Below are 11,842 nucleotides of genomic sequence, written 5' to 3'. Positions count from 1 at the left end.
TCATAAAAAGTCATAGTAAGGTATTTTGAAATAAGTCATTGTATAGTAAGTCATAAAAAGTTATGAAAAATATGTCAAAAAACAGCCTTAAAAAAGTTTAAACTTTACTATAATACTATAGTAAAGGTCCTCGTTTAGGATGTCAAAACAAAGTCAACAAAGTCATAGTATAGCATTGTAAGTTCTGATTTATAAAACTTGAAATTCAGTTATGTCAAACTACTCTTTTTCTTCAGTCGAAATGTTACATTTGAAATACTTAAAAAATCAAATTGAGCCAACACGTTTTTAGTTCTGATTTCCACTCATCTTTATGCTTCACTGGTAAAGCAGTTTTCGATCTGATCCCTCAGTCACCTCATAGCCTTATTGTTATACACCACACAGTGTGAAATGTGTGACTGAGATGTATTGTAATGAAACACAGATCAAACCCGGGAGTCACTGCCACCCCGCTGACTCCCAGCGCCAGGGCTTGCGGTGGCCATATGCGAGTTGCTATACAGCTAAGCGCTAACTGAAGGCCTGCACCCCCCTCCGAAATGAAAATACAAATAGTCGTTTTGTCCAGTCTACGAGATACCCGATGGCTTTCTGTGGGTCTCGATATGTAATATAGAAGATTTATAGATAGACTTTGCTAGCACATCACTGAGGGAGGCCTTATCGTTAACAATAAGGCCTCTCACACAACAACTACGCCTTACAGCAGAATAGAAACAGCGCACACTCCTCTCTCTCTCTCACCAACCGGACTCGCTCGAACCCAACACACAGACCTCAGCTCGGCTTCTTCTAGTTGCCGTCCTGGTATCCAAAAAGAGAAGAGACGATGTCCTGCTTTGAGCCAGGTTATCATGAAATGCACTGGATCTAATTTGTCCAAAGAGGGTCCATTTAGGTCCACGAACAGACGTGAAGATGGGTTTGCACTTCGCAACCAATTGCTGCTCTGGTTGGCAGTGTGATTTACGGAGGAAAATCGTATCTCAAACTCACTATTCATATTTGTGAATACATGTTTTGCGATGAAAACTTCTGGGCATTAGAAAGCTTTTTAAAGACCTTTTAGTGACACTTGCAAGGGACACATACACAAATACATTTAGCTACTAGTGAGGCTTTCAGGTGGGTCTGCAGCATCAATCAAGGGGTCTCTCAAACACTGGTTATCTTGTTTCTGCCACTTTGAGCCAATAAACAAACTATCAAAGCGTACACGGACCGTACATCCGACGGTTAGCGGCATAGTAAACACAGCGTAAACTGTAGGCTAACGCCACACTGGAAGATAGCAGTGGTATTTTGACTGCCTTTCAGAGTTTCAGAAGTTTGATTGAATTTGTGCATATTCTTACCCTGCTGTTAGTCAGTTTATAATTGTAAAATAAGATTGTATGGACCCAGTAGCAGATGGGAAATGCTGCCCCCTGCCTGTTTGGAGCAGGTTCGCCAGTCATTACACGTTGCGCCTTTAAACGCTGATCATTTATACTTCTAAATCTTTACAACTTGTCATCCCTAATTATGCCAGAAAAAAAGTTACCATTTTTACAATACAGAATTTACTGTGAATGATGCTAAAAAACCCTGTGTGGACAATATTCTTCTATGAGTCCTTTCATTTTCTGGAGCTCCTGTTCAGTTCTAGGAGTCAGCGTCTCCTGTGGTTTTATTATCATTGTATTGATCACTGAACAAAGTGAATGAAAAAAGTCTCACAAAAAATGACACACAAGGTGCTTCTATGAAATGGGACTGAAACTTCATTTTTATTTAAGGAGGTTAACTGAAAAAGGTTCCATTAGTTTTCAGTGACGGAATGTGAAAAGTGAAACAGTGACTTCTGAATGCAGATGAATATGTATACACTCTGAGAAGATGAAATACCTTAAATTAAGTTCTAGGTTATTTGTATTTTTTCTCATCGGTGAGTTTTGTTTCTGTATGTAAAAGCCTGCTGGGACGTCTGTGTTTCACCCGTATTTCAATGTTGTTGCTTTTATATTTATTCACTGTTTTATCATATTTATTTATTTATGTGCAATACACCTAAAACTGTATCTCTGAATTTTGAGAACTAACTCAAATTTTGGAATGAATTCAATAAGATAGAAACCAAATGTAGCTTTTGTGAAAGTTAATTTTGCATTGCAGCTGCCTGAAAGAAAATCAGAGACACGACACAAAACGTAAAATAATAAATACTGGTAAACTCAAAGGAATGTGGACCCTTTAAATCCCAAGAAAGGTGCCAGAATTTAAAAAGTTGGGAACAAAAGAAAAGAAGCTTAAAATGTTTACATGCACATGATCAGTTCAAAGTAACAATGACAAAATAGAGATGAGGACATTCATTTGTGCACATCACTGTTGAAACGACCACTTTTTTTATGATTTCATTGTTGAGATGTGTATAGTTCTTTAATAACTCCAACATGCATAGTCATTACTCTAAATAAAGGGTTAGGGTTTGTTTTCTTCGTTCCTGAAAAACTGATATGTTTCAGGTGGGTTTTCAGTGTCATTCCAGACAAATATAACTGCAATTATACATGATAATAATAGTATATATGATAAATAACTTGAGATGAGACCATGAAATATGAGCGTGAGCATATATTGTGAACCTCAACTGTTTCTGTAAATTTCAGTTTCTGTTCAACTCCTCAAAGTATACAGAGACAACTTTAAACCTCCTCGTGTATTTCATGCGTCCCATCTTTTATGAAGCGATGTCCACCGGTTTGTTTAAGAGCAGATAGAAGAGGCAGAAAGCACATTGACAGATTTGATCATCGGTGACAAACAAACCTGACACACAGAACAGAAGGAAGAGAGGATAAGACAAAAAAAACAAAACATACTGTACATTCCATCCTGTGAGTCAAACTATGAATCATCTGTACACAAAACGTCAAAGCAAAGAGTCCACGAGAAGCCAGGAGACTTTCCACTACCCTCCAAAAAACACATCTAGCATAACTGCACCGCCTCGGTTGAGACGAGTTCAGCCGTGGTCTCGTGTGTGGGTGCAGTAAGGAGAGGAGATTGATGCAACGAGGGCTTCGGGGTCCAAGTCTAGCTTCTAGTCCCAGACAGAGACCAAATACTCCCGGACACTATGGATGGGTGGAAGGGTTTTCCGGGGCAGACGACTCAGCTTGCAGTCTCTTCGGATTTTGATGGCGGCTCCAGACTCTCGCCGACTTCTCCCAACTCGTCCAGCAGCTCTGTGAACGCCGGCCGTCTGAAGGACTCCACCTGATTGGAGGAAAGGAGACTGGCTCTGTGAGGCGGTGTCTACTTCTGGGGAAGTAGTTCTGACTGCACTGCACGATCACACTGGTGCTTGTGTTGCTGGACGTAGGAGAATGCACGAGAAATGAGAAATACATTTTCCAAAGATATGTAAAACGTTGCATGAAGATACACTGTATTATGTCGTCAGGGTTACCCGTTATTGGCTTGAGACTCAAAGTTTTAAGAGAAAGAGTGCGAGTTTGCAAGTTTGGGAATAACCAACTCTGATTTTGATAACTTTTTAAGTTTAAAATGATAAAATAACTATTTATAAATACATATACACATATATATGTATATATACACACATATATGTACATATACAGTATATGTACATATATATGTATTTATCGGTGGTGGGCCATGAGGGCCAGCTAAGCCTTCTCTGCTGACCTAAACAGAATCACAAAGTTATAGCTATTTTATAATTTAATAATTTTTCACAAATACACAAATACAGTATTGTCATTTTTTTGCCATTAGCTTATTTTCTCATTGCACAGCTCCTGTCTTCCTCTGTTGCTCTGCTTCCAGCCTGCAGCGCTGCTTCCAGCACAGCTTGTTTTAAGGAGAGCTTTCATCCAATCAGATTCAGCCTCTATGTCTCTATGTAAGGAGAGAGGCCCGAGGTCCGCTAGGTAGACTTTGCAGATTAAAGTATATGGGGACGTTATTGTTGATTGTCATAGTCTTCAACCAATCAGATCTTTAGTTTGACATGTTGGGCGTATTCTTTGACGTGCCACTGCTACCCAGGTAGCCTGCTAAGTACGTCTGCATTAACGTGCGCCGTGATTGGTCAGTGGGCCAGCGTGACTTTTGTCAAACAGAAAGCTAGCTAGCAGATCTGTTTAATACGAATATGTGTATTATTACATCCCTAGAAACAAATAATAACCATAGCTGTGGCTCATAATTAGGTTATTCAACTGTAGTAGGACAGCACAGAAGGCCCAGGTATAAAATGCACGGCCCGCCACTGGTATTTATATATGCCATTAAATAGCAGGATAAAACACATGTTCTATGTCTATATTTGCTAATACTTCATGTTTAGTAGTTTTCTTCACTTGTCTTCCAACATTAATACCGGGCTTGTACCTTTTGATTGACATTGCATTTTTGTTCAACAAGGCTTCATGCGGACCTTGTTTTTGTTTTACTATTGTATATGTAAGCTCTTCCGTCTACCTACCATACAGCAGCTGGCTGCTAACTCCAGGAGACGCTGAGGACAGTCATTCACCAGCTCCCTGAACAAATCCACATCCAGCCCATAGTCCTGAAAGACATCAACATCAACAGTCACTGCAGCGTGAGCACAACTAGTGAGCACATTTCACTGCACCAACCAAAGATGTGTCCAGTTCAACACATCCAAGTGCTGGAACTGGAACAATAAATGATGTCTTTCTCATAGCATGGAATAAGTTGATAACAACAAATTTACACGACATAAAACTACAAATTATCATTTTGTACAGTTCTTTAAATTTTTTTGTGTACTGAATAAACCAACAAGATACATAATGTTAATTAATAACCTAAGCATTTTTATGAATTTTGGAGTAAGCCAGTAGCTGTTTCCCCCCGGTTTTCAGTTTTTATGCTAAGCTAACATAACTGCCTCCTGGCTGTAGCTTCATTTTTTAATGGACAGATATGACAGTGGACTTACGTCAAGATAACAAATAACGTATTTCCCATAATGACCCAAATTCCTTCAAAGGACCAGAGTGTAGGATTATGTGATATCTAGCAGTGTGGTTGCAGATTGCAACCCTGGACAAGTAGTACAGAGATCAGCTCCACAACAAATCCAGATCAGAAAACATCAAATGAAATGGATCAACAAAAATGGAGCAATATCATCCAGTACTGAAATGATTAGGTAATTAATCGATTAACAGAGAGATTCATCACAGTTCTGTGATAAAATATTTAAAACTCACTTACTAGTTTTTATTTTCAGAGCTTTCGACCATAACATCAGATAATGTAACTTGTTATCATGTGACCAAAGTTCTGTACTTAGTTGTGACTCATGAGCAACTTCCATTGAAGAAGGTTTTGGTCAAAGACATGAGTATTAAATCACAGATCGATCAAAAATGCCACACATTCGCTGGTCCAAGCTACTTAAATGTGGCGCTTTGCTGTTTTCTTCAATTTCATATAATATTATTGTTTTGGTTTTAAACCTCATTTACGTCACCGTGAGGTCTGGGACACTAAAATGAGGGTTTTCTACTGCTTTTGTTTTGTTGTTTTTCATGCTTTTCTCCTATAGCAAATTATCCTGAAATCTTTGAATCCTTTACACACAAAACAATGAATTGAATATTATCAGTGCAGCCTAGTATTAGTATCAGCTGGCTGCATGGCACACCATTTATATGAATTATAATATGCCAATGTGATGTCCCTTCTGCTGTCATAAAGGCTTTCTAATGCATCGCTACCTGTGTCCTGGGTAGTATCTCTGGGTCGGCAGGGATCCGGGCCAGGATCTCACAGAGTACGATGCCGAAGGAGAAAACATCCACCTGGAACAAGTAACATATGATGCAATAACTGAGGTCGGCCTCAAACAAATCCCGAACAAATTGGTTGCTTTGAAAACCAGCAAAAATATACTTCTATTGAATAATATAACTAATAAGACATGTAACACAATGTAGCAACTATTTTGATAACAGAACATAAGATCATTTGAGGGTTTTTGGACTGTTTGGAGCTTGGAGACACGTTGTTGGGATTTAGGCAATTGTAAAAAGCATTTTCCACAGTTTTTTTGCCAAAGAATTGATAGATTAATCAAGAAGATAACCAGTAGATTAATTGACATTGAAAAACAATCATTAATCTATCATTAAATTCAATTCAATCTCCAAGACTGTTATATATATTTTAAGACTTGATACCTGTTCACATGACTATATAAGAACAGTGTTGTAAATTCAGGTTATCTGAACCTACACTAGTGAACATTTAATCTAAATTAAACATTCATATTTATCTCACTTTCTGTCCATCAATGTGACTTCCATGTTTCCAAGGTTTGCAACAAATGATGTCGACACAACGTTAATGAGCATCCAGCTGAAATAGGAGGGAGTTTGTGTGTGTGTGTGTGTGTGTGTGTGTGTGTGTGTGTGTGTGTGTGTCTGTTACTTTGCGGTCATACGGCTCTCCTCGGAGCATCTCAGGGGCCATCCAGAAGGCCGAGCCCACCAGTGACAGCTTCCTGCCGGGGTCTTTGACCGGCAGCTCCACCACTTCCCTGGCCAGGCCGAAGTCAGTGACCACAGCCTCCCGACCCCGAGATGTCACCCTGATCAGACAGTTCTGGACAAACACGGACAGGAGAGAAGAAAAGAATAATAGTAATGCAACTGCAATGTTATAGTTTACCAACAGAGGGCAGTGTGAGGTTTGATATATGCCGAAGCAGGGAGCATCAGCAGTTCATCTTTTGTCCACGTTGTCTGTAATAGTCCTGATCTTTAGTTGGGCCTCCATTGCATTGTTAGCAAGTGAACATCCATCTGCTCTTTAGCCTCTGCTCTTATCAGCCAGCTCAAAGGATCTGTTTCCAGTACACTAAATAATTCACCCAGACCCCATGTGGAGGAATCCGTTGGGCTGCCTGTGTGCTACTGTAGAGGGTAGCCTCCATCACACTGATTGGCCAGCTGTTATCAGATTTGTAATAAAATATATATATATAGCATATCTCCCAATGGTTTAATTGGCGTAATTTTGATTTAAATGTATCTCATTGTTTAGATTTTTTTTAAACCACTCCCCCTTTTTCTACACAATCACACATAAAATCCTATAAAACATGCTGCCCAGCCCTTTGTCAAAAAAGAGGGTTGAGATCCCAGGAAAGCTGCCTTAAATGAAGGAATACAGTTCGATATGAAAGTAGGCTAAAGGGACACAAAGCATATAATGAGTAAAGGATGAAATCTAATAATCATGTTAAAGCAAGTATGTATAACATAAGAATAATGAAGTGATTTAACAAATGTAAAACTGATAATAATGATGTATGTGTAACTGAGTAAAGTGAAGTCTGTGTGTATGTGGAAAGAGCTGATGTAAGCAGGGTGGGGGCCTTAAAGGCTGAGATCATAACAGATGTTGTCCGAACACATACACGGGTGTAACCTGAAACACGCTCGAACATTGAGGAAGTGAGAACATCCACCAAGGGAATTTAGGTGTGTCTAGCACACACACACACACACACACACACACACACACAGAAAGATGGGTGTTGTTCGCAGCACATACACATAATCAATGATGTCATGTTAATCACACGCCGAGTGAGGGAGTGTTGGGGAGGAGGGAGGAGAGAGAGCTCAAAGTGTTATAAAAAGAGAGACTAGCAAATAGCAAGAGGGGATTCAACGCGGGAGCCACCCAAGTGCTCCACGGAGGAAACACTGGACCTCGACAGCCGCATCGGAGAACTTCGTCTCTGTTCATGGAAAGAAGACAGCCGTTCCTGGACAAAGATTGAAAGACGGAGATTTTCCTCTCCCCCCTGTTTGACTTAACAACCGGACAACAGATAGACGCAGCCGCCCTAAAGACTTTGTGCTGAGCCTGAGGAATCGCTGAACGGACTTCGTTGGCCGCGCAGGAGGAGCCGAAGGTCAGGCCTGGCCTTCGCTCCTAAAAACCCCAAAAGGACTTTTTACTACATCGTGAATCCAGCTCCACCGAGCCGCCTTGGCATCGAAAATGAATGAGTATAACTTAAGAAGAAATTGTAACCTGATCGAATCAAGTATAGTATTATATTATGTGAGCTGTAGCTGTGCCCCTGCTAATATAACCTGCAATAAATATCTAATCTGCATTTAAATTAAATTTGTCAAGAGAATTCATTTGCTGAAGTAGTAGAAGTTCCTCGTGGCAGTAAAAGGTTAAATCTATTGTATGTTAACAACAAGAGTTCTTAATGGTTATCCTAGTGACCGGTCCACTTAACAGTCCCTTACGGTTTTAGTTATAACCCTAGCCGTTAAAACCTAACCTGGCAATTTACCAAGAGCCCGGATCCAAAAGAGGAAAGCTGCCATAACTGACGCGACTAGGTAGAAGCGCCTGGCCATGGTGGCCCCTCGGCCGAGTGCACGTTACCGGTGGAAGCAGGGTAGACGTCAGGAGTAACGGTAGTTAGCAGAAGCCAGGCGAGTTTCCTCAACAGAACATCAGCTCGCCAATCTTTTAATAGAGAGCTCAGTCAGTAGGTAGCCACGTATCGGGCCAGAGAACCCCAGGATCTAACACCTTTCTCTAATACACGCACGCACGCACGCACGCACGCACGCACGCATGCACGCACACACGCACACACGCACACACACACACTCTCTAGGATCAAACCTTTGCTTTTCCTTTGACACTGTACTCCAATGCATGCTCTGCCCTGTGTTAATCCCGTCATGTTCCCAATGTTCAGTCTTGTCTTACTGAATAAAATACTATGAAAAAAAAGAAAAAGATTTGTAGTGAAAAGTTCATCATCTCTGTGGAAAAATATGAAGCGTGGTTCACAGACTCCTCAGGCCGAGAGCTGGAGGTGTGATGAGAGGCAGACGGTGGGAGCGCTGTGGTTACAGGTGGGTGGCCCCCAAGTGTGTGTATGAGTGTATAATGTATGTGTGGGATGTCGATTGTGTGTGCATCACTCTCATTACTATAGAAAGGGGCACAAAATACAAGTCTTTGACAGAAAATGTCATTTGGGTGCACGGAAATCTTAAAGGTTCTCTGTGTCTCTGCATCTGGCTCCCATTGCACCAGAATCCTTTTTCCATCCAGTAGCCTGTCATTACGAGGCTCTCCTGGGAATAAAAAAACAACCTCCCAGTCCCACACTTCCACTCTAAATTTAGCCCCGGCCCTCTCTGCCAGCGAAAGCAACAGTTTTGGGGGAACAGAAATTGAACGCGTTAGCAGATACGGAGAGAAAAGGCGCTAATTAAAAAGGGGCCTCAACTTTTCCAGGAGCTTAAACTCTGATTCAAGTTATCTTGCAGAGTTACTGAGGCATATTCACAATGGTTGCATTGTTTTGGGGGGCTTTTTATTGTAATTTGCCTTTTGGACGTCCTAAAATGTTGGCGCCAGAGGCTTCACATGTTCAGCTACTTAAATGGAGTTGCAGTGTATGACTTAAACTTTCTTTACCCAAAAAGTGTAATATAAAGAACAGAGTTCTCCCAACATTTAGTTTGGGATGAATCTGCTGTGGTCTTTAATAGAATTCTGTTAAAGTTGTTTGATTGATAACTTCATATGTTGGTGTACATGTTATAACTAAAAGATAAGGATATTACTGTGATATATTCGAAGGCAAACCTAATGAGATCAGTAAGGGATCATGAGTAAAGAGACAATTACATTGTAAGCTAATAAAATTAATTTTATTCACACAGTGGCTTTATTTAAAATAGTCAATATTCATGGAAGGAAATGATGCCCTCAGGACGGGAAAGTTGCCCAGCAGGAAATAGCTAGCAGCCACGGTCTTCATGTGGTTCAAGGGTCAACATCTGTATTTTCAGCCTAGACCCCTATTTTTCATTTCAACAGTTTTTGAAATTGGTCCAGGATTGATGGAGAACACTGCAGCCGCTAAACTAGTGGAAATGTAATGTACATCCACCTAAAGTTATCGTTTTTGTTACTGACAGGCTCAGATTGTTATATGTGTCATCACGGAAAGAACCCTACAGAGAAATAAAACGTTTTTCTTTACCTTCTGCTTGATCCAGGATGTCAATGTGTCTAACCAAATATCGCTTGTTCTGAAATCTCCTGTTGCATCCACATTGTGGAAATCAGCTAAATATTCAGACCTGTCATTGAAAATCTTTTAAAAAACACTAAGCTACACTTTCTCGACAAACTCTGGCAACACCAGCTCTCTTCTCCGCTCAACTATCACTCACGTTTCCACCATCTTCTGGCAACAAGTCACATGACAACAACAACAAACGGAAAGCTTTTATTTCTCTGTTGCGTCATTTCCATAATGTTGTCAGACACTTATAACAACAATCAGAGGCAGTCAGTGATAAAAACAAGCACTTTCAGTGGACACGCATTGACGGTGAGGAGTTAACTCGAGCGATTACATTGCAGCCCGTTTAGCAGCTGCAGCGTTCTCCATCTATACTGGACCCATTTCAATGGTCCCTATTGATTTAGATTGCACTGCAGTTGGATTCTCACAAGATCACACAAGCATCACAGTATCGCATGTCACGAAAAAATCCAGAACATGGACCAATCAGTGTCCTGCGAGGAGCTAACTGGCAGCTGTGGGCGTGGCTTAAGCGTGTGCGAGACGACACAGGGAGAAGACTATTCACTCTAAACGACGATGGTTAGCTTAGATGCTGGAACGGTCATCAATTATATCAAAATCGAAGTTTCATTGAAACATGGCTGAAAGAAGAGCAAAGAACGACACTGAAGGCTTTCCTTGATGGAAAATATGTTTTTGCTCTCCTCCCGACTGGCTTCGGAAAGAGTTTGATTGACAGATGGTTCACCCAATCACCTGCCAAGTAGCGTTTGAAAGTGCCTGCCCCTTTTTCCGAACACTTTCTAATGGCGGCTCTAGTGGGTCAGGTTACCTGTTAGTCACTTAGACATAAAGACATGGGTAATAAGGGTCCGGGTTAAAAAAAATGTAATTAATGCTGCATTAAATGATATTTTTTGAAATACATAACAACATCTGCATTTATCCGGACTCATGTTTCTGACCGCCTGGCAAATCTAAGTCCATTATTCACTCTGTGTTTTAGTCTTTACCAACTTAGCCTGTTTAACTGCATTAGTTTTGTGACTTTGTTCCCCAGCTAGCCGCTAACTCCGTCAGGATAATTCCTTCAATTATCACCAGTCACCCGGGACCGACATTATGGACGGATCAATTCAGTCTCTGTAGCCAGAGTGTGACGTAAATCAACTTTGGCCGCCTCGTCGATAAAGTGAACAGGGGACAGAGCCAAATGAGTTGCCTCTGGGTGACGCGCGTGGTGAGAGCCCCCTCATGTTCTCACACCAATCCACGAAATTATGTGTGCAGCAACAGCGGTTTAGTTAGCAACCATCTATTAGCATGACAATAGAGCGAATGGCTCTTTGAATTGCTGGCTGTTTCTTCTGTGAAGCCTGGCAACCGGAAGAGAAAGACAGCACCTACGCAGAGCGCACACACACACACACACACACACACACACACACACACACACACACACACAGGCGTACCCACGCATGAGAATGTGGATGAGGATCTGAAAACCCAGCATGATTGTTACAGTTAACAGTAAAATGTATTTTACTGTATTAAAGTAAAAATACTGAATATAGAGAATGACAGTCATTTTAGAATACAGCCTAATCTTTGTCAGTATATTGTTTTTTCAACATGACAATAAAACGATCAAACTATTAAATGTAACAAGTATTGAGGGATAGAAATCTGTTCATTCTTTGTGCT

At 40.8% G+C, this 11,842-nt stretch overlaps 1 protein-coding gene across 1 annotated transcript in view; it reads right to left on the bottom strand.

The window, feature by feature from the left end:
- Nucleotides 1–1,743: 1,743 nt before the first annotated feature.
- Nucleotides 1,744–11,842, bottom strand: part of LOC116399888 (dual specificity testis-specific protein kinase 1) — a 33,055-nt gene continuing 22,956 nt past the window's right edge. Inside the window, exons 6-9 of the mRNA XM_031877347.1 lie at nucleotides 6,478–6,651; nucleotides 5,766–5,849; nucleotides 4,499–4,585; nucleotides 1,744–3,264 (exon numbers count right to left, since the gene is read on the bottom strand). Of these exons, the coding sequence (XP_031733207.1) occupies nucleotides 3,160–3,264; nucleotides 4,499–4,585; nucleotides 5,766–5,849; nucleotides 6,478–6,651 (450 nt within the window). The 3' untranslated portion in view covers nucleotides 1,744–3,159. The remainder of the gene's footprint in view (nucleotides 3,265–4,498; nucleotides 4,586–5,765; nucleotides 5,850–6,477; nucleotides 6,652–11,842) is intronic.

The sequence above is a fragment of the Anarrhichthys ocellatus genome, unplaced genomic scaffold (assembly GCF_004355925.1).
Source record: "Anarrhichthys ocellatus isolate YVR2014 unplaced genomic scaffold, GSC_Weel_1.0 scaffold134, whole genome shotgun sequence".
Classification (NCBI taxonomy): Eukaryota; Metazoa; Chordata; class Actinopteri; order Perciformes; family Anarhichadidae; genus Anarrhichthys; species Anarrhichthys ocellatus.
The sequence above is the reverse complement of the archived record's forward strand: the minus strand, read 5'-3'. Positions and strand labels throughout refer to the sequence as shown.